The 22,818-nt window shown below is 44.2% G+C and overlaps 1 protein-coding gene across 3 annotated transcripts in view; it reads left to right on the top strand.

Moving 5' to 3' along the window:
* Positions 1–363: 363 nt before the first annotated feature.
* CD96 (CD96 molecule) overlaps positions 364–22,818 on the top strand; it is a 47,203-nt gene continuing 24,748 nt past the window's right edge. Inside the window, exons 1-3 of one of the 3 annotated variants that reach the window (XM_080579516.1) lie at positions 364–9,375; positions 17,251–17,368; positions 19,227–21,791. In XM_080579516.1, the coding sequence (XP_080435642.1) occupies positions 21,737–21,791 (55 nt within the window). In that variant the 5' untranslated portion in view covers positions 364–9,375; positions 17,251–17,368; positions 19,227–21,736. Of the gene's footprint in view, positions 9,376–13,056; positions 13,939–16,985; positions 17,126–17,250; positions 17,369–19,226; positions 21,792–22,818 lie in introns of those variants that run through there. The other 2 variants (XM_080579517.1, XM_080579515.1) reach the window with 2 other exon arrangements.

The raw sequence follows: 22,818 nt of genomic DNA, 5'->3' as shown, positions 1-22,818 counted from the left end.
GAAATAGATTTCAAAACTTGGGAAGCAAAAGAAAAGCTATTTTTTGTCATCAAAAGTTAGAAAAAGATTCATAAGAAGATCCAAATGAATGTTTGAACAGTCCAAGTAATTTAAAGATGACCAAAGTACTTGAGAAATTCAGCTTTTAGTATAATCTGGAAAAGGAAAATAGTGGTACTACTGAAATGTTAAAGTTCAGTACGTGAAAAAGGACATTACCATTCACCACTTTAAGCTCTAGCTTCTTTTATTTTTAAAAATGTTCTAAATGGATAGTTTTCTTTATGAGAATCAAAACTTATTTTTTCTTCCCCAGTCCCACTCCCCCACCCCCCACCCCCACTCCCCCCCTTGTTAGTGAGCTGGGTGAACTGGGGAATTTTTGTTTTCCAGACTTTGTTAGCTAGGAAATAGATGGGCTTACCCAGCCTTGGCTCGGACATCTCATAGACCAAATTGAAATGGTAGAGCAAACCTGTATCTCTTGCTTGTGGTGGGTACACCCTGCCACTGCGAGGAGAACCACCAGGCCACAGCTATCTCCCCCAGATTCTTCTCCCCAACATATTTTTGGTTTCCTCACCTCACCATCCCTGCAGCTCCCTGAGTCATAAATGTACACCATGACTGAGGGATTTGCGGTGGCTGCTTGCCAGTGCTGGAGCAGCACTGCTCTCAGAGCAGCTTATTCCTGAGGTTTTCTTGTCTTGGGAATTTCTCCTCTTGGCATCCAGCTCTCAGATGTTTGGGGGCTTTCATTGCCCTTGGAGCATCACTGCAGCCAAAGGCCAGTGTGGAGGGGAGGCCCTGGCACCACTTCCTGCAGTCAAACAACATGAAAAATCAGCAGGACACAACGCACACAAACACCAGGAGCCGAGAGAGGGACCTGGTACCTGAAAACAGTAATGTGGTGCCCTGCTGCATCAATCAGTCCCCCACATACCTCCTAAATCTTTTGCTCAATGACAAGAAATCAAAGGCAAATAAGCAAGGAGTGTAGTCTGTGTACACTTGTGAGCGTAACAGCTGAAGTCACCTCATAGGAGACCGTAAATCCAATTGCCTGCTATGTTTAAAAGAGCAAAAATAGTAAGGTCCATTTGAAATAGCACTGTGTGCCAATACCAATGACTCTATATCTGTCAGGAATGGCTTTTGAACACCATAAATCAATCCAATCCTTCTTGCTAGAAGGAGAGGAGGTTTGGACAGAGGATGTGAAGAGAGCCCAAGCTGCAATAACTCATTCGGGCACCTGTCTTGCATGGGTGGAACATTTCCAGCAAGAAATATTAGGATAGTAGAGTCACTATCTAGGTTTCTTGGTGAAAAAGGGATCTTAAAGATTTTTTTGTATTATTATTATTATTTTTTTGTCCCCAGGAAGCAGTATAAGAGAGAACCTGCATCTAGCACTGCAAATGGTCCAGTTTAAAGGCATGTGTTCATTTTCAATCCTTCACTTGATGCTTTTGAGAGATAAGGTTAATCGCTATGGAGAGGGAATACTCCTCTCCTCTCACCACCAGCTCTGCTCCAAACAAGAAACACGAATAAGGAGCGAAGGACACAGTTTTCTTCACCTTCACCTTGCATTGTGTGTCAGTACTGTTTCTAGGCACCAAAGGTACTAATTTCCATCTAATCTATCCTTGCCTTTTGCTGAGAAGCAGAATGCATTGGAAGCTGTGATTGCAGAGCCCAAGGTGAGGGCAACCATGCAGGAGGCTGCCAGGTCCAGATGCTGGGCTGAGGAATCTGAATCTCTTAAAAGAGTGCCAGTTGAAGCCATGGAATAAAAGCCAATAAATCAGTTGGCTTTTCGACCATGTAGTAAAACCTTCACGCAGTAAATCCAGGTTTTGGTGCGGTAGAATGCTACATTTTGGAAAATGGGAGTTGTAATATACAAGGCCAATTGGGAAGTAAATTAAAGCGATAACCTTTCAGTGACTTATATTTGGCCGGTGTGAAATAAGTTTTTTTGGAGACAAATGCATCCTTTATAGAAAGGGACACATTATTGAATTCTCATTGTACAGGAAATGCTATTGATCCTTGTGAGCACTCCGAGAGAGATGTCATGAACTGAGAAGGGCCCCGAGATGATATTTACTCTCTGACCAATTTGCAGGAGTGGTTCATTCAGGGATAGCATACAGGCACGTTATTGCTTTTCTGCTTTTTACACTGTGCTTTCTTGTGGGGTAAATGAAAAATTCTTTACCTCAAAGCTGTCAGTCTAATGACCCTCACCAGAACTGATGCAGCTTTTATGGAAAATAAGATTTTGTTAAATTGTGCCACAAGGAAAAGGGAAAAATAAAGGCGAAAATATGTTTTTTAAATGATGCCTTCAGAGGCATAAATATAGCATGTAGCATTTCTAAAGAAGGGGAGAAATAAATAAAAGTATGTGATTTTTTTCTGACAGTAGGATTAAGACACCTGATTAAGTTTGTGCAAGAGACAGTTACAAATTTTTTGAGTGAAAACTTGATTGTTTTGTTTAAACAAATGCTATTAAAAAATCCTTACTGGCAATGTCTCCAAAATGGACATTTTGATTGGTTTTTCCCTGATTAGGGGAACATTGAACTTCAGGAAAGTGGCTGGAGCTGCAGCTTTCTTACTGTAGGAGAACCTAAGCTATATGGGACATGTTCGGGTCAGCTGTTGAATTTTAACCATTGCTCAGATTTTTTTACTTATCAATGAGTGCTATTTCAAGATTTAAAATTCTGACTTTTTGCCACAGCCTGCTTTTATTAACCACTTGTGCTTTGTAAGGAACTATGAGTCTACTTTAAGGCTATGAAGCAGAAGCTGATAGTAATAAGCAGGTTTTACACAGCTCTACAATTTAAGTTTCATAAATATAAAGCATATACAGAATAAGAAAATGAAGGTGACACCTTTATTTTTCCAGTACTATTGCAAATAAAATGATTGTTTATCAATAAATACACAAAGTACTTTAAAAGTGCATTATAAACAGCAGGAGCTGAATGAATTTCAATTATGAAGACCAGCAATATTGTGCCATCCATTATATAAATCAAACCTAGGTACAGGCCTGTAAGCTTTTGCTGCTTCACTGATTTTTATTGCCATACAAAATGATAACTCAAAACCATATAGAACAAGGCAAATTAAGAATCTATTGGGGGGAAAATGCAATTGGAAATGAACATTCTGCTGGAAGCTGCATTCACAAGCCAAATGCCTTCTGTGATTTTATCTTCCATGCACAATGTGATGGTTTTCCTGTGCATATATGGTTAAATTAATTTTCCCTTATCAGCATAAAAATGTAGCTGGCCAAAATAGATTAGAACTGCATAATATGTTGGATCACATTTTATTTAGGTGGAGAAGAAGAAAATATTTAATTTCAGACTAGGCTGGTATTGAGCAGAATAAATGATTGAGCTCAAACAAAGAGATCGTGCTTCTCGGGTTTTTTCTTTTGTTGCATGAACAAAATGATCTGTAAATTCATGACAAGATGATGATTTTCTCAGCTGCAGAACAGTGAAAAGAAAATAAAGAGGTTTGTCTGTGGTCAGACAGAAACTTCTGATCCTGTGGGAGTCCAGTCTTTGAAAAATTATTAGCTCTTTGCAGATTCAGTTTCTTGGGTTTCAGTCATTTTCTGTGCAGTTTGAGGCTAAGGTGGGTAGAGGTGGTCCATGTCTTGCAGGACTGTCCAGTAAAAGAACTCATCTTCTAAATGGTTCCAAAATGCCCATGTCTGCTAATAAAACCCGCCTTGCCCCGCAGAAGACAAAGAGTTGACTTCAAACCAGACAGGTTAAGTTTTACCATTATCCTACCATTTCCTGGTAAGAATATATTTCCTTTTTTAGCAGAAGCTTCAGTTCACCCCATCACTGTTCAGAGCAAGTGGTGGCAGGGCCGAGCACGTCCCTCTGCTAGGCATGCACAGCAGCCCCCTGGAATGCATGAAATGCGAGGCCATTTTGTTGTGAGTTAGAAAAAGCAGTAAAATGAGATATTTTTGGCTTGTTGTGTTTGTTGTTGTTGTTGTTTCCCTTTTATTCTGTTATTTTAGTTCTCCTTGTGATATGTGTTTCTTGGAGTTGGTTAGTTTTTTCTTTTCTTTTTTCTTTTCCTTTTTTTTAACCACAATGCTGGGGACAATTATTCAGCCTCCAGCTGTTTTTTATGAAAACTTTTGAAGAAGATATCTAGTGTGTGCCTTAACTGTGTATTTCAATGACACGAAAAAATAATAATAATAAAAAAATCCTCAAACAAGACATGCAAATATATGCAGCAAAAAGAGATTTATTTTGATGGTTACTTCTAGTTTCAGTCATGTGGATGTTTTTTTAATCCAAAATTCAAACTTTATTGGATCAAACCGGTGATCAGTTAAGATGATTTAATTGCCTACTTTCGCTTTAATTGTTTATTTTTGATGTCCAGTATTTCACTGTACCTCTTCAATATACCAGATTTAATTCATACTTGTTTCTACTTGGGGTTTAAGGAGACAATTCTTTGTGAGTTGTGCTGTACATTTTGGGCAATGTGCCCTTCTAATGGGCAGGACTTGCTCTCTCTAAACCCTGTGTGGTGGAAACCTACCAACATCTGGCTGCACTGCACAAGTCCCTTGGAGGCTGATGGCACCATCCAACTGTGCCTGAGGTTCCCGTGGACCTGAAGGGAAATCTCATCTGTCCGGCATGCCTGGGAGCTAACCGGGGTGGAAGTTCATGGTACCTCACTGGGTTGGAAAAGAACTTCTTTAAGCTGCATTTAGTAAGGCAGGTTTATCCTGAAAATGCCTTGAATAATTCCTCTGTTACTTTACAGAAGTTCCTTATGCTGAAAGTTTTGGAGTACTGTGCATGGACAGAGCCTCCTGATGAAGTACACATCATGTATATATGTGAATGGAGCACAGATGCATTTTGTCTGAATGTTCCAAAGCCATCTCTGTGCAAGACCAGCAAAACAGTATTAAGATGTCTGTGCTGTCATGAAAAGATCGATGTTGGTATTAATGGAGATGAATGTTAAATTGATTCATTAAGTAAAACTATACCTTCAGAGTGTGGGGTTTTGTTGAAAGCACAGAAGGAGCAGATAACCACTTCTCCAGAAATTATTAGACTATTTATTAAACAACAGGAGAAGTTGACTTAATAAAATACATAAGCTGAGAATAAGGAAACTGAGGTTTGCCTGCTGTAATTATATTTCTAGAAGTTTAAAGTACTGTAATGAAAAGTGTTCATAGCTTTACACTGTGTACCAGAGGTCTTCTGCTCTCAAGAGCGTGCCTGATTCTTGCTAGCTTTTTCCAACTATATCAGCTATCCTTGTGAAAGATATTCCCTTTTCTCTGAGATCTGTAGACCACCTTGTTTCTAAGGAACAGGTGTACATCTCATTTGGGCAACCAGATGACATGAGAGATGTTGAAATTAAACATAAATATTAATAATTCTCCAAGTTTCACACAATTTTACCACTAATTACAATATCTTTGGCTAAATTTAGTAAACTAAAGCAGGCTGAAATAATTGTCAATATAAATTATTCAGTTTGTTAAACAAAACATATGTTTAAACAGGCAACACCTACAGTTTAATGCAATAAGAATTTTAAAGGTCTGTTTCAATGCATAGTACCAATATATTTGGGAGGAAAAATAAGGAATATTCTTTCAGAATAAGACTCTTCAAGGCACCAAATATTTTGTATATACAAGCAGAGTTCATCTCACAAATGAATTCATGAAAAGAAAAATGTCCCCCCTCCCTCCATACCCCTCAGATGGAGAGGAGAAACGGCACCCATTGTGGTAAAAACATTCCTTGGGAAAAACTGTGGCTGTCTATGTTGAAGGAAATGAAAAACCATTAAAAGGATAATAGAATAAAAGTGCAATGAGATGTTCAGAGAATCCATCAATAAAAGGATGGCAAGCAATTGCTAAAGACAGCCCTTTCTAAATGTAGTTTTATTGCCAGAGGATGGAAAATTGAGAGAGAATTTGCAAACAATTGAATTTATGGTAATGGCATATAAGCATATTGTACCACCAAAGCAAAGCACAGCACAAATATAAAAGACAAAATACACCCATGTCCCATGGAAACCCTTGTGTTTTGCCTATTATCTCTTGGTACTGGAAAATGTAATATTCTGATATTAAAATCAAATACATTGCAAAATGCATTAGCAGTCATTGATGCGGATGACATTCTGCTCTTCGCCTGCTTTAAGGTGAATTGCTGGACTAAAAGCGATTGCAGAGGTGAGTGCCAAGGAACTTGGTCCTGTGTGCTCAGGGCGGCTTTGTTTCTTGCCTTTGGTGACTTCTGGGCAGCCTAATGCTCTTTCCTTGGTGGTTTATGGGTAAAGTACCTAGGGATAATTCAAGTCAATTTGAATTTTAAGCCTGTTTAAAATGCATTGTTGCTAGGTCTGCAGAGCTAGCAGAGGTGACTGCTAAATGACAGGTGGGAAGAAAATAACCGATGGGCTCAGAGATGGGACCTGCCAGAAACCTGATAAAACAGAAAGGGGAAGGGCAACTTCTGCTGCAGGACAGGCAGACATACCTGCTTTGGACAAAGGTCCACACAAAGGATGATGGTGCAAAAAGCCTGTGGCTGAAAAGCCACAAGGATCAGGGAACCTTAAGCTTAGAGACAGTCTGTGCTCAGCCGGCAGGTCGGTCTTGAGGGAGGGATGGGGAAGGCTTTTCTGCAAGATGTGTTTTGATTTTTTGTGTCTGTGAAGAAACTGCTGGCCTGATTTCCAAGAGGTTATTTATGGGTGCTTTTGCTTTATTTTTTACCCCATCTCCCCAGCTCACAGTGTCAGCAGCCTGCTGCAGCAGCCATGCCTCCCCTGAGGCCTGTGGGATGTGGGGTGTCCCTGCTCCTGCCCCATTGCTGCTGCTGCCCCTAACACTGATCCTATCGCAGTGCTGCTGCCTGAGGCAGGGAGCCAGCCCACCTGCGAAAGCAGTGTAGGATTATTTTTTCATGTTTCATTTTCTAACACACAGTCCCTGCTACTGCCAGGCTGAGCCTGTGAGGGTATGCTGCTGGGATTGGAAAGGGCATTTGGTTCAAGCCTTTTTTCCCTTTCTTTGACAGACCTTACTGAGCATATATCCACCAGTGCGAGTTGTTTCAAGACAGACATGAGGCTTGCAGTGGCACATGGCTGCCAGCCTGTGTCACCATGAGTTCTTGTTGTGCTTTGCTTTCAGATGGGTGCTCCTCCTCTGGTGACATGACACCATCCCAGAGGGCTTGAAATTTTGGGGAGTCTCTATGGATAGGGCAGTGGGCACTCATGGGGTTACCTATCTATCTTGCTGCTGCTTCCTGGCATGAGAGTCTGGTGATAATTAGAATCATAGAATCACTGAATATCCTGAGCTGGAAGGGACCCACAAGGGTCACTGAGTCCAACTTCTGGCTCCACACAGGACTACCCAAATATCAGACCGTATGTCTGAGAGCATTGTTCAAAAGCTTCTTGAACTCCCTCAGGCTCGGTGCCGTGACCACTGCCCTGGGGAGCCTGTCCCAGTGCCCGACCACCCTCTGGGTGCAGAACCTTTCCCTGACACCCAGCCTGACCCTCCCCTGTCCCAGCTCCATGCCGTTCCCTCGGGTCCTGTCGCTGTCCCCAGAGAGCAGAGCTCAGCGCCTGCCCCTCCGCTCCCCTCGTGAGGGAGCTGCAGGCCGCCATGAGGCCTCCCCTCAGCCTGCTCTGCTCTGGGCTGAACAAACCAAGGGGCCTCAGCCACTCCTCAGACATCTTCCCCTCTAGATATCTGACCATTTTGTAGCCCTCCTTTGGACACTAATAGTTTATTGTCTTTTTTATATTGTGGCAGCCCAAACTGCACTTGGTGCTTGAAGTGAGACCACACCAGTGCAGAGTACAGCAAGCCATCACTTCCCTGACAGGCCATCATTTCTCTGCAAAGCACCGAGGGCATGGAGGTTTTGCCAGATTTATGTTCTGTAGATTTTGGTTTGAGAACAGTGCTTGATAATAGGATGAATGGTAATAAAATAACTCAGCTTGGTTTGTGTCATTCAGGAGCATCTGGACTTCCTCAGGTGGGCTTAGAGAAAGCTGAGCTGAAGTCCAGCTAGGCTGATTTTGCTGTAAGCTGTATGCAAAGAAGGAACTTTTAAACAAGCTTCCCATGCTAAAATATCCTAGCTTGGAGGAACTGGAAAGCAAAACCATCTTTGTAAGGAACCAAGAATAATAATTAAAAATCCAGTTTCTATGAATTACTCCTCAGGCCTCCTCAGTGAATGCCAAGGATGGAAGATGGAGAGTTTTGAAAATGGTAGGAGGTTGCTATACAGTAATGAGCAGCGAGGCACTGACTGGCTCTTAAAACAATATAGGACAAGGTGAGCACGAAAGAATTAATTGGAGAAACAAACATAAAGCCAGGCAACCCGTCTCAGCCTATCCCCAGCTCAGAGAGTGTCACCAGCATGAACAGAACTGCTGGAGCAGCCAGCTGATGGCCCTGCTGGGGTGCTGGGACAAGCTACAGCCAGACAAAATACCTCTTAGCCAAGCCTCTATTTTAAATATAAAAACTTCAGTGTTAATGACTTGGGCTGCAGCAGAGTGTTGTGTCCCTTTTGCTGAAAATGTTTGCTAAAAATCTAATTAACATACATTTCAGTGTTGCTATTATTAATGACTCTACCTGTCCTGAAGTAAAATATTTCTCATTTATGTGTGTTTTGTTTGTTTGTTTATTTAACATTATTTCACTTGAAGAATAGCAATCGCTAAACCTCTGGAGAACCTGCAAATGAAAGAGAAACAGCAATATGAGCTTTGTTGAAAGATTTTACCCTATCATTCCAAGAAGCGCAGTTGTCTTAGAAGCAAACAAGGATTTAAGCACCTTTGAGACATTTGCTTTTAATTGTGGAGAAATGGCATCAGGAGCTGCAAAAAAGTTTAACCCCCAGAAACACTCACCTTGCCCATTAGCACCTTGTTTAGGTGCTGATTAGAAACAGGAGGGCTGGAGGGGTGCCAAGGGGCATGCTGAGCCACGCAGGTTCAGTTTATGCTGGCCTTAAGATATCTATGGGGCCTTCAAAGAGTTTATTTCTTTGAGAAAATGTTTACAGTGTGGTAACATGTTACAGGCAGTATATGTTTTAACCTTAGCTGAGAGGGTAAAAGTTCAAACATGACTTTGAAGATAAAGCTGGGGAGCAATTTGTGGGGACATTGAGGGCTAGGATGGAAGCTGGACATGATGCTTGGGGTCATGTTGTTTCCCCCATCGTCATATTAGACATCCCAGGAGTTTGATGCAGCCCTGTAAGTATAACAGAGATTATGGGAAGCCAGGGGGAGGAATTTTGGTTTTAGTTCAAGATCTTTTCTGTACCACTAGAGGTCTTGTGATAAAATACATACATGTAGAGAAATAGCAAAAACAAAACAAAACAAAAAAAACAAAACACATTTTTCTAGGTTACTTCTTATCTTAGGAAAAAAAAAATGGGTGGCCCTGACTACATTTTCTGGAAAGAGCTACAGTGGAAGCTATCATAGATAAAGTGTTAGATCTGTGCCGCCTGTCTACTTGTGAATTCTTCAAACTTTGTTTGTCAGAAAGCTGGACTTTCCCAGCACCAATATGCAGCCACGCCTGCTGCTTTCTCGCCAGCAGCCTCCTCTCCCACTGGTCACCACCAGCACAGCGGTGCTTTGATGAGCCCTGCCAAGGCTGTCCAGTGTAAATCACCAGCTAGCGATAATGAGTGTTCAGCAGGCTGTCCTTGCCCCTTCAGCCTCCTCCTGTTCCCCAGCCAGGAATCCTAATTTACTAAGCTGTCTTTAAGCACAAACATGTTTCAGTACTGTATTTGTCACCCCCAACTCACTTCATTCAAGTAGAATGGCTGAAAAATATCAAATGTAGCATTGCACTTGGTGTAGAAATTCCTCTCTGAAGACTGGACTTAACTTGTCCTTTTATATAAATTAAAAATGTTCTTTACAGAGGGAGCTATGCATTTCCTTGTCAATCACTGCCTTCTGCCAAGTGCTCAGCTTTCATTCTCTTCACCATCAGCTGTCTTCAATTTATTCTGTTTAAATTGAGATGCTGTAATTGGGCTTCTACAAGTCTGCACAGCCTTGTGTTAAAGCACCCCAAGTGTCTTATCCAGTCTTCGATTACTCCTCTGATGGACTACAGGCATCCTGCCTTTTAATTTATTAGGCAGCTTCTTATCTCAGTTGTAGTCTTAAGAAACTCCATCATTTCAGTTGCACAGCTCCAATAATTAGGCTTCCTGCTTTTCTGGTGGTCTGGGTAGTGCTACCTTAGCCTATATAAAGAAAGCGGAAGAAAGAGTTGTGTGAAAGAAGAAAATGTTATTACTGGTAGCAGACATCAGTGTAAGATGGGCATTCTAGTCATGTGCATCAGATGCCAAATCCTGCAAAGCTGGGGGTGCTGAGCAGACAAAAAAAAAAAAAAAAAAAAAAAAAAAAAAGGTGCTAAATCAGGGCCAGAGACTGAAAAGATGAATGAAGTGAGATAGATTACCTTTTCCCAAAAAAATGCTTACTGTATTTTTCCATTGTCAAGTTGTACCAATTACTTTTTCACTGGGAAAAGGAGCTTGATTTGGCATTAGAGATGCACATATAAATCTTCATCATATGACAACATGTGCAGAACAGGTTGCCAAAGTACAAATAATCTGATTTTCACCTGCAATAATACCTAAAGTTAGAATAAGATTCAGCATTTATAAATGCTATTTATGCCCTAGATAAGAGAGTCTGACTTGAATGCATTTGGAGGCGCTGCAAACTAGAGATGCTTTAATCGTGTATTTGCACTGGTGGTCACACAGAGCAGCAACAACTATTTTTCTAGAATGAATGCAAGTATCGCTTTCGGTCCTCAGCAGTCATCACTCCTGGCCAGTCACGTACTGCACTGGTTGCTGACAAGACTTCTTCCTTTGCTAGAGAGCATCAGGGCATCTCCAGCCACTTCCCAGCTGTTTGTCAGGCTGCACCAAGTGCACTGGCCACCAGAGCGTGGGGAGGGAGCCAGTCCCACCTGCTAGCCATTCACAGGGAAGCAATTTGGAGCTCTTTTCATGGAGTAGTGCTGTATCTGGTGTGAAGTGACACTATAGGTCCTATGGGAGCCTGACAAAAGGTTAAGTCAGACCCTTGCCTGGCATCATTTTAATTATTCACCAGAACAGTGCAGGGCGGTGCCTGCCAAGGTTACTGCTTGTTTGGCCCCACGTCGACGTTGTTCAGACAGGAAGAAGTTGTAATAAATTACCGCTGAGCAGAGAACGTGGCTATAATGCTGTGTCACAGAGTGGAGAGGGTTACAGCTCATTTCAGCCTTTCTGGGTCACAGCTCAGCTTCCTTCCTTTGAACTACTGTAGGGGAATTCTACCTACAGGCGATGTTAAGGGCTTTTTTCTCCTGCCTTTCACAGAGCCCTGAATGCCTCCGTTTTTCAAGTAGAGAGGTTGATCCCATAGCTCAGGTGAGGAAGTTGCCTCACGGCCGTGGCACATAACAGTAGGAGAAACTGGCCTTTACGTGCTGGGCCTGAGACCCACAAAGACTGATTTGCATACTTAGTTTCCATCCTCTTGACAAGTAACTGGTTTCCGCAGTAAGATGTGATGCATTTCTCCGATTATAGCCACCACCATTTTAAGACTAAGTCCTGAAAAGGTCCGGAAGGAGATGGGGAGTTGAGTTGTTAAAAATGCAACGAGGTTTTATGGAAGGGCTTTCTGAGGATGATGAGCATGTTGACAGAAAAAAACTATATCAGGGCTAAGTTGTCAGAGCAATTTCAGACCAAGTTTTTGGTGCCTGCTTTCCAGCAGCAAAAAAAAATAATTGTGTAACTATAAGCTTTTCAGGCCCAGAAAACAATTCACTTAAAATGAATAAAAAGGGCCCAAAGGGTTATGGTAAATGGGGCTGCGTCAGGCTGGCGGGCGGTCACCAGTGGGGTCCCTCAAGGCTCCATTTTAGGGCCGGTACTTTTCAATATTTTTATAAACGATCTGGATGTAGGAATAGAAGGTATTTTGAGCAAGTTTGCTGATGACACCAAACTTGGAGGAGTTGTGGACTCGAATGAGGGTGGAAAGGCCTTGCAGAGGGATCTGGACAGATTGGAGAGCTGGGCGATCACCAACCGCATGAAGTTTAACAAAAGCAAGTGCCGGGTCCTGCACCTGGGACGGGGAAACCCTGGCTGCACGTACAGACTGGGCGATGAGACGCTGGAGAGCAGCCTAGAAGAGAGGGATCTGGGGGTCGTGGTAGACAGCAAGTTGAATATGAGCCAGCAGTGTGCCCTGGCGGCCAGGAGGGCGAGCCGTGTCCTGGGGTGCATCAAGCACGGCATCGCTAGTAGGTCAAGGGAGGTGATTGTCCCGCTCTACTCTGCGCTGGTGCGGCCTCACCTCGAGTACTGTGTGCAGTTCTGGGCACCACAGTATAAAAAGGACATGAAACTGTTGGAGAGTGTACAGAGGAGGGCTACGAAGATGGTGAAAGGCCTGGAGGGGAAGACGTACGAGGAACGGCTGAGGTCACTGGGCCTGTTCAGCCTGGAGAAGAAGAGGCTGAGGGGAGACCTCATCACAGTCTACAACTTCCTCGTAAGGGGGTGTCGAGAGGCAGGAGACCTTTTCTCCATTAACACCAGTGACAGGACCCGCGGGAACAGGGTTAAGCTGAGGCAGGGGAAATTTAGGCTCAACATCAGGAGGGGGTTCTTCACAGAGAGGGTGGTTGCACACTGGAACAGGCTCCCCAGGGAAGTGGTCACTGCACCGAGCCTGTCTGAATTTAAGAAGAGATTGGACTGTGCACTTAGTCACATGGTCTGAACTTTTGGGTAGACCTGTGCGGTATCAAGAGTTGGACTTGATGATCCTTAAGGGTCCCTTCCAACTCAGGATATTCTATGATTCTATGATTCTATGAACTGAGAGTTATGGGGTTGAGGCTTAGAGCAAGTAGGCACAAAATGCTTCCTTAGACTGGCTCTTTGTGCAAAAGGCGGGGGCTGTGACTGCTTGTTGAATATCCTTGCTTGAGAGACCATTTGTCTGTGAAATGTGGTATTAGAGGTGCCACACTTCTCCCTGCTCCAAACTGAGAGCATTAGTGGTGATGTGCGAAGTAGGACCTGTGACAAACCTTCTCCTGTGGTTGCAGCTTGTCCCTGGCACCCCAGTGGGCAGGACAGCAGCCCCCTACCTTCACCTGTCTCTGGGTTTATAGCTTTACACATGAGATTAATGAGATCTGACATTAAAAAAAAAAAAGGCAAAAAAAAAAAAAGCATATTGACCATCTTTGTTATTAATTGACTTAGTGAGGATCTAACCACCTCTAGCCCATCCCGGAGAAGTTAATTGAAGGGGTTGTGTTTATAATCTGCTCTGAGAGCCCTAATCTTCTGTTCCAGTGCTGCCAAGCCACGGATTGATTGATTGATTTTGGTCTCTTGGAGCACAATAACAACCTCCTGAGGCAGACTTGGCAGTTTCCCAAACACAAAGTACATGGCATGAGGAACAAGGAAAAAAATATATAGTCTTCTTCATGGTGCTTGAATATGGGTTGCTAGACCCTTCTTCCTGGAAAATGCAAAACAAAAAGATCTTGAGCTCTTAGGCACGCTCCAGAACCTAAGAAAGAGTTGTTTGTGGTACTGTTGCTGTCAGCAGGGAACTCGTCTGTCCGTACAGATGATGGCTGGTGAAAGTTTTTCTGAGAATTGGCGTGGGGGTGTTAAACCACCAAACAAAACAGGAGGTCATCTCTGTCTTCAAAGAGCTGGTGGGAGACATGGTCTTACAGAGGTAACTCTACACCTGGGGAGCTCCTTGCTAGGAGAACCACCTGTCTACGTGAGCTACTGCTGTTCTAATTGTTATCTTCTACATAACAATTTTAAGTATAAGATAGCTAATGTACTTGCTTTGTTCAGTATTGCCCATGGTTCATTTTGAAATGGCAGATTGCTTCCCTAAAATGAAAATAAATAAATAGATAAATAAACACTACTTATTTCCTGGGGTCAATGAGTATACAATGTAGGCGGTGATCCCATAAATCTAGGCATGTACTTTTTGTGATCAGGAACAGTGGGCAGCTCTCCCTGGGATGTAATTTAATACATTTATTGTACTAAGTGTTTTCAAACACAGGCTGCATCCACGTTGGTATAACTAAGCATTTATTCTGGGCAAACGGACCACATCCATAAACGTTTTTTTTCCCTTTTTATTTCATACGCAGGTTAATAAGTCTCTTTGCTGTTCAAACCACTGAACTATATACGAATTTTCTTTGAACTTAGATTTCTTTTATCATCCACCTTAACCTCTTCTGCTTCCTGGGAATTAGATCCAGTGCAAAGCAGGAAGGCTGCGAGGGAAGTCCAATATCTGAGGGTGATATGAGATTACAGCCCAAATCTAATAAGGGCAGATTAGTTTTATTTCCCATTTAGCCAGGAGCGTCACTAGTAGAGCAAGATATTAAATCAGACTTCTAAAATTGTACCTGTGCTCTGAGCAGCTGGCCAGCTGCTCCGCTCCTCAGCCCCAATACTTTCTCTTGCATCCTGAAAGACCAGAGCCAAGACTTTGCAGAAACACTGCAAGCCAAACAGGTCTCTGGAGTATTCAGTTAAATCACTGAAATGAGCCTGAAATGATTCTGAGCCAGCACTCATACACACAAATCACTTCTGAACTTGGTAGGTTCTTTTTCGGTGCCTTGTTTTTGTTCAGTTTTGTGCAACTCTGTGGCGGGCTTTTTTTTTCCTCCTTGATGAGCTCTTTGCCATGCAGCCACATCTGTTAGAGAAACACACCATGTGAGACAGTGCAATTTGGAAGGGAGAAGGGATGACTGGTGATGGCTGCGGCTGCCTTCGTTTGCATGATGCTTGCTGCTCCGGCTGCTATGCCGCCAAGCAGGGCGCAGGGCGGGGAAGTGTCCTCTGGAGAGTCTGATTCACAACGAGCCAACTTGCTCTGCTTCTGTAATGAGGGAGTTTTTCCTGATTTGCAATTAAAATGTCAAATACCGTTAGAGGTATTTGATTTGTGCTCAGTCACAGCGCAACTCTCCAGCTTACTGACTTTCCTTAAGTCTTGCAAGACGCTGCTTTTTATAATCCAATTACAGTAGCAGGCTGAAATTAATTTACTGAACCATTGATTTTCCGAGAGGCAGAAGGTGTCTTCAGCCTTTTGGGAGACAAGGCTTGCGGAACAAAAGCAGCTTCCCCTGTTGCACAGTGGTACTCTTTTTGGGAGATGTGCTCTGGAAGCGTCCAGGTGCCACCCATCATCTCGGTCACTGCCCTTAAACATTCTGAGCTGCTGCGTGTTCAGCGTCAAAAATGGAGGCAATCATGCAAAATAGAATTTAACTGCTCTGGTAGAGGTCTCGGATGATTTCATTGCCATCAGCAATGCTGTTAAACCCAGCCAGTCGTGCAGCAGTCAGTGCACAGCCTCGTGTCGGAGGAGGAAGAGCAGCATCCAGCCACAGGGTGCAAGCACGGCGGGAGGCCAGGAGCACGCTCCTGGGAGAGGGAGAGGGGTGCAGGAGGTGACTGCCAACCTGCTCCTGCTTCACCATCACACCTCCAGGCCTGGTGGCAGTTGGGAATGATTTTCATGGCATGATTCTCCCTTCCTCCTTTGCTTTGGACAGCAAACCTTTGATTCATGACTCCTTTAAACCACCACAAGTTGGACATGGTGTTTTATTGGAAACAGGTGAAGCAGTACAGATCCTTTCTGGTATTGTTTCAGGAGGTGACAGACTCAGCCAGAAGCTGAGCATTTATATCATGTGGGTAATGAAATACAAATACCCATACAAACTAACCAAACAAGCAAACAGGAGTTAGAAATCTCTGATCATTTTAGTGGTGGTAGAGACTTTAGGAACTTATACTGAGACGAGTGTTATCTGTTGAAAACTATCTTATTTCCTCTTCCTTTGCTTCAGCTACTTGGCCAAGGAGTGCCCTGGGAGGAGATTGGTGTGCAGCGCACGTTGCTGCACTAACAAGTCCTCGCGGGCTCCTTAGGGCAGGCTCACATTATGCCTCTGAGCACGGAGTGAACCAAGAGGATCCACATCTGAAGTAGCTAAATGTTGCTGCGATGATGGCCTGGAAAATATCATTATGAAAAAATACCCCAGAAGTTTCCCATTCTCATTTTCAGCTTCTAGCTATTCGCGTGCTAGATTCAACCCATTTAACTGCAGGCTGTTAACCCCGTTGACATGCTTAAATTGAGGAATGCACCTGCCCCATGCTGCCTTTGTATAAGGTGCACTCACCTCCGAATTGCCTTCTTTCCCTCTTTCCAGGGCTCGGGTGAGGCCTCCTGCCCCACAGTGCTCTGAGCTAAAGCACCCCAGGAGTCCAAGCTCGGGCTCCACTGTGGTGCAGCCCCTTCTCTGCAGCCCTGACATGAAAAACAATCTCTGCTTCTTTCATTTGTGCCATTTCCAAAGAGATATAGAGTTGGGCTGTGGTGGACAATTTAATTGATGACGGATGTGACAGGAGAGATGTCACTTCTCTGTGTTTGTTTCTGACAACGTGATAGCCTGAAAGGTATTTATAGGGCTACAAAGCTACTTGTGTGCAAACAAATGCATTAACGTCTCAGGCTTTCGTAGTATTCTATCAAAAAAATCCAGGTTATGGTTCTCAATGTCGCTGTAATCTGGCCTTTTATTGCTGTAAATTATTATTTATTTTTTTGTGTGTAATGAAAAGGCAGCTCCTTCCCTCAGATTGTCACCTCTACTGTATCTGAACTTAACTTTCGCACCTTTAATCTTTTCTGTTTGATGTATTTCTTCAGTGGTGAATTCTAACCAGGCTGCTGTGTTTAGCTTTGGCGAGGCGGCTGTGGGTCTGCGAGATGGTATTTGCATACAATAGCATGGAGGAATTTAAATTAATCTGGGAACAAAATCCAGCAGAAGCAGTCTGCACAATATAATGAGGTGTGTACCCCCTCCAGGTCCACAGCACTTCTTGTTTCTGCGTGAGTGGTCTGTTCTTTGTCTAAATAACTCCCTCTTTCACGAAGACCCGAAGGTAAAGTTTACAGAAGCCCTTTCTCATGCAGGGTCCTATTGTCTCTTGCTGGCAAGAGACAAACTGCTGCTCCAAACACCATCTCTGAAGGTCCTGCCAGAGCGACCAGGAGACGACAGCCCTTCTGGGAGGCATCGCGGAAAGCTCAGGCTTGTATTCTGACATGAGCAGATATTTTCCAGCACTGGTAGTAGGTTACCCTTGCCTAACAAACGCCTTTCTAAAGCTATGGGTGCTGTTACATTTTGTTACACAGCTATCCACCTATTTAGGTTAATTTTCTTACAGAATTGTGAGGATGAGATATACAAGTGAAAAACCTTAGCAGATGCTGTGCAAAATGGGGGGAAAACACGGTTTGTCCTGTAGCTGGAAAAGAGAAAGCAACTAAAGAAAGCAGGGCTGGTCTCACATGTGCCTTGCATGTCATTTTAAAAATAATGACTCCATACAGTCTTTAATTTTTTGGGCATCTGGCTGGCTACCACACAGTGGTTTTTCATTGGTGAATAGCTGTTGAGTCAACGTGCTTTGTATTTGTTTTGTTTTGCTGGTTGGCTCTGTTGTTATTTTTTCTTATATACTCTTTTTCCAGTAAGTTGTGCTTTGCACAATGCAATTTTCAGCAGTTTAGAGTGGCTGACCATCATTGATCAGTAAAAGGGCATTAAATGGTAGAGGACCACAGGGATCTGTGGCTGGAATGACAGAGAAGGTGAGGGAGCTTGTTGTCTTCAATTTATTCCCAAACTTACCCTCGTTTTCTCTGAAATGTGAACTAGGCCTACTAGTTAGAAACGTTGGTGCCCATTTTTGCAGTCCCTTTCTTATATCCAGGTATTGGTCACAGAAATAGAGAGCCGGAGGAGCGCACCCAGAGGAGCTCAGCCCAAGAAAAGAGTTCCCTATGATTTCCCCCAAAAGGCACCTTATGGCTTTATCTGAAAGGCTCTGTAAACACCAGTCATAAAGAGATTTTTTTTCCCGTGGACAGCAAGCAGTGAGGATTTAAGGGCTGTATTCTTTGCCTATCCATTCATTTTGACTCACAGCCTTGAGTGAGGCCATACAAAAGCAAGTTCCCAGCTGATGCAGGGAAGAAAGCAACAGTTACTGGCAGGATGAGCAAGAGGCGTAATTAAAGAGCCATTGCCTGGTTGGATCTGGCCCTGAAATGTCTACAGGATGCCGTGGCAAATGACACGTTCATAGAGAGGCGTGCCTGCAATCCTGCTGCACCCGGCGCCTGGAGAGGCAGAGGATGCACCCCCCGCCGCCAGCACGGACCACAGTGGTGCAGGCATGCAGACAGGGCTGGGCTGGGCTGGTTTGCTTTCCCCTCTCTGAGCTGTCAGGCAGAAGGGATGAACAGTCTGACCAAGTCTTGAAACTTTAGGCTGGAAAAATCCCTACTGAGGAGGTGTTTGTGTTTGCCATGCCGCTTAAACACCCCGGCTGGAAGTAGGGCTGCGTTATGTCAGATACAGCATGCAGACGGCAGGGAGGAGGAGGAGGAGAGGAAGAAGGAAACAGCAAGAACCCCCCTCTCCTCTTCTCCCCTCCATGTAGAGGGGACAGTGCATCATGCAGGCAAGAGGCACAAGAGTCTGGGGTGGGAAGGGGGCACCGAAGAAGTCCTCGGTGCCACGTGGAAACCGCCTGCCAGCTGCAGTCACCGTCATGGTGTTCAAAGAGGCCCCAAAACCAAAACGCAATGACAAAGAGGGAGCTTTTGTGCGAAGCGTCAGGTGAAGCTGGGAGGTTAGCTGGCTCTTTAATGAAATTCCAGCTTCAAAGCCTCTGCTTCTTTTTCACTGGGGAGCAGCACTTTCTTTAAGCAATGTTTAGAGGACACTAGTCTGCAAGGGTAATCATCCTCGCCTCTGGCAGGAATAGCTCGCACACTAGCATTTCTGAGAAGGCTCTCTTTGTGAATAATTGAATTTGTCTCTGGAGTTCAAGATTTCTCTTTCCGTGGGACTAACTGCAGCTCTACTTCTTCCTTAGGTGCAGCTTACCGCAATTGAGGCAGAAGAAAGGTATTGCAGTTGAGGTTTTTGTGAACTTGATGCATAATAGAGGTGATTGCCGTGGAAAGAGACATATGTAGCATTTAAATGCCTCCGCCAGCGGTGAACAGATCTGCAGAAAATAATTAGAGGACCCCCCACTGTCACCCCCCGCCACCCAAAGGAAAAAAACTTGATGCTGTATGAGGCAGCAGAGGCGTCCTTGAGCAGCGGGCAGAGCTGCCAGGCACTGCACCCAGGGGTCCCCCGCTGCTGCCTCCCCCTGGGGAGCTGGCACCGACGTGGACCAGCCAGGTCCAGCCCAACAGAAAATGCTGTAGAACACAGATCACCTACCAAGGTGTGCCTCCTACCCAGGCAGAGCTTCACTCACAATAATTTGCTTTGCTGTGAGTGGGACCTCGTGGCCTGCCGACGAAAAAATCCATGGGGATGGGAGGCGTCCTTCGTTTCTTTCTTTCCTTGCTAAGCTCGGCAACTATGCTGGGTGGCTGCCTTCAGCCAGCCCCGTGTGACATGGCAGCAGTGTATTTTCAGGATATCATTTAAGGGAAGGGGGAACAAATTCAAAGGGCAAGACATAGTGAGCTAGTAACACAAAGAAGCTGCTCAGGGATTTCTGTGGCTATTGAATATACCACGTGGCACTTGAGCTGCCTTGTAGAACTGTGGTGCATGTTTCAGATCAACAAAAGGGCCATCTGAAATTTGTTTTCCCTGAAAGTTACACAAAATGGCACAAATCTTGCATGAACTGATGAGCAGGAGAAGGTAAGGTAACTCCACTCATGGCTGCAAGTCCAAATTCTAGATTCAAGTCCAATTTGCTTGGAGTCCAGCCTCTGAAAATAATATCTGGGTTCTTTGTGGTCTCTTATCTGAACTGGAAACCAGAACATATACCTTTAACATTTTTATTCCTTTTTGTGGCTGCAAATACGATGGCTTTGAATATTCTGCTCATCCTCAACTTCGGGACTTCACGGGCATGCATTTCTCTGTCATGCTTCTGCATAACAAGCTGAGATTTCATCCCCAGATAGTATTCCCCTAGCAGTAAGCCAGGCATCCAGCACGTTTTCCACAACCACTTTTAATGCATGTTCTCAGATAGGGGAATAAAACAAATGCAAACAGAAGAGTGCAGCAGCATCTGTCCCCTTAGACACGTGCCTGGAAGCCTCTCGGTGTCCTGGCCAGCTCTAGCAGCTCTTCCAGCTGGAGGACCTCAGCTTGCTTAAACGTGCTACCAAAGGATCGCACGTGCAAAAATTAGGGAAGTGGTATAAATGTTGTTAACATCCAGTAGTGTGTAAAATGGGGAAATGACCAGCAAGCACTCTCTGTCTTTTTTTCCCTGAGCTTTTTGCCCTGCATGCTGGAACCACAGAGAGATCCATGGCCGGCAAAAGTTGATAGTTGGGAAGGAAACAGAAAAGTATTTGGAATAAAATTGGAGGTGGTGGCTGACAATTTTGGAGGCATTGCCCAAGCACCAGGGAGGGCTGACATAAAACAAGGGGCTGACAAAGGCCCCAATACCCACAGAAACGCTGTCAGGAAAGAAACACCAGGACTTGAGCCACGCAAGGATGGGCCAGCCTCCTGGGGTGGGCAGAGGCACCCGTCTACGGGGTGGTGCCATCCAGGCCAGTCGCCTTCCCTGCTGAACTGCCCCTGCCCTGGCAGGAGGGCTGCCTTCAGTGGATGAAGTGTGATAAGGAAGCCCTTCAATCTGTTTTCTTCCTAAAAAGCTACCAGCTGAACTGGGTGAGTGGCGGAGGATCAGCCACACCAGGTGATGCTATCACCTGCAGTGCTGGGATCCTCTGCCCCACGGAAACCCATCAGCGCTCTCCTCTGCCCAAAAAAGTGAACCCGGAAAACTCTTGGCTTGCTCTGGTTTATTTTAGGGGGACTGGTTTTTTTTATTTTGCTGGCGGTGATGGTGGTTTTTGTTTGTGGTATTTTTTGTTGTTGTTGTTGTTTCGTGTGTTTGTGTTTTTTTTTAAGGCAGTGAGAATAGAGACTATGAAAATTGTGTATCTGAGTTATTTGGGAAGAACATGAAGGAAATGAAGTGAGGGAAAGAAAAAGCAACATTTTCATATGTTATAAACCATATATCCAGCCTTAGATACCTGCCAGGTTTTCAAGGGAGAGCGTAAACCAGTAAAATATTTACTTTGACTTCATCTGAAAAGACAGAGGGAAAAAATACAGTCTTCATCAGGGGCTTACGGTGTAAGCGGTGTTTTCAGCATAAAGGTTTCACAACGTGTACTAATTTTATTGCTCAGACAGGAAACTGAGGCTTTCACGTTTAATGAAGCATTTCTTTGAAGTCGTGCTAGAGCGATGAGCGCGACCGTGCTGCACATCTGCCTGTCTGCGCGGGGCAGGCCGTTTTGACTTCCTTTTCTGAGAAAGTGCCAGGAAAAGGCCAAGAGAGCTCCGAAGTATTTAACCGAGCTTTGTCAAGACAAGATGGGAAGATGGTTCCTCCTCGTCCTTTGCTTGCTGTCTGCACGCAGCGCTGCAGGTAAGCGTGGCAGCGGGATGCCCGCGCTTGGCTCGCAGAGCAGGGTGCTGGGGAGGGTGGCATTTTCAGACAGAGGGTGAAAACCTTGTTAATAGGTCTCTCTAGAGCAAGCTGTAACTACCGGCAATGATGTTCTGTTTTGTGACAACTTTCTAATAACCTTGGTAATATTGTGCAGCTAATAGGGAGTAGTAAGTGGTCTGTGCTGATGAACAGAGTCATTTATTCAGAATGTCTAACCCATTTTCACCAAAATAGTCACTGAGACCATCTCACTTGTGTTTAGCACAATGTGTGCTCATCCCCAGTCAGCAAAAAGTCAAAGTGTGCTTTCAAAGAGCAAATAAAAGTCTCCTTGTCACACACTTACCTGCGTGTGCAGGGAGAGAGAAAGAACCAAAACACTTAAAGGCAAGGATGTTGTACAGCTGCAACCCTTTAAGTAGACTCTTCCTTTTCCCCCGTCCAGCCCTATGTGCCACTTAAAAGGCTTGAAAAGCCTGATAATGCTCACAAGCCCCTCTGCCCCCAACAGGCTGACGAACCTGAATGCAGGAGCACTTATTGCCAGCTAGGAAGCAGAATTTTGTGTGTTGAGCCTTTGTTCTGATTAAGAACAGAAAAATGATGGTTCATGCATTTGACTGGCACGAAAAAATGCGTCTCGATATCCAGTATAGGCTGTTCGTATTTTCCATGTCAGTGAGACAGATTGGTTTTAAAAGACAGGAAAATAGTTCATAGGAGTTTTTGTAGAAAATAAAAGTCCCCAAATGCAAACAACAAAATAGAAGCCTCAAGACATGCAAGCAAGTTCAATGCAAAGCTGTTTAGAGAAAAGTAGGACTGCTGCTTTTTTCCCCGAGAATGAAACCTTCACTGAAAGGTGAAGGCCACTTAAAGGTGAAAGTGGCCACCACCAGCCCCTTTGTGGAGGTCAGACACGTAAATGTCTGGGAATGCAAGTATGGGACAATGGATAGCATTTAGTTGGAAAAATGAAGTTAGAATAAAACTAGATTAATTA

This window comes from Anser brachyrhynchus (assembly GCF_964034855.1).
Source record: "Anser brachyrhynchus genome assembly, chromosome: 1".
In the NCBI taxonomy this organism is placed as follows: Eukaryota; Metazoa; Chordata; class Aves; order Anseriformes; family Anatidae; genus Anser; species Anser brachyrhynchus.
Note: the sequence above shows the minus strand (reverse complement) of the source record. Positions and strands in the feature narration are given on the sequence as shown.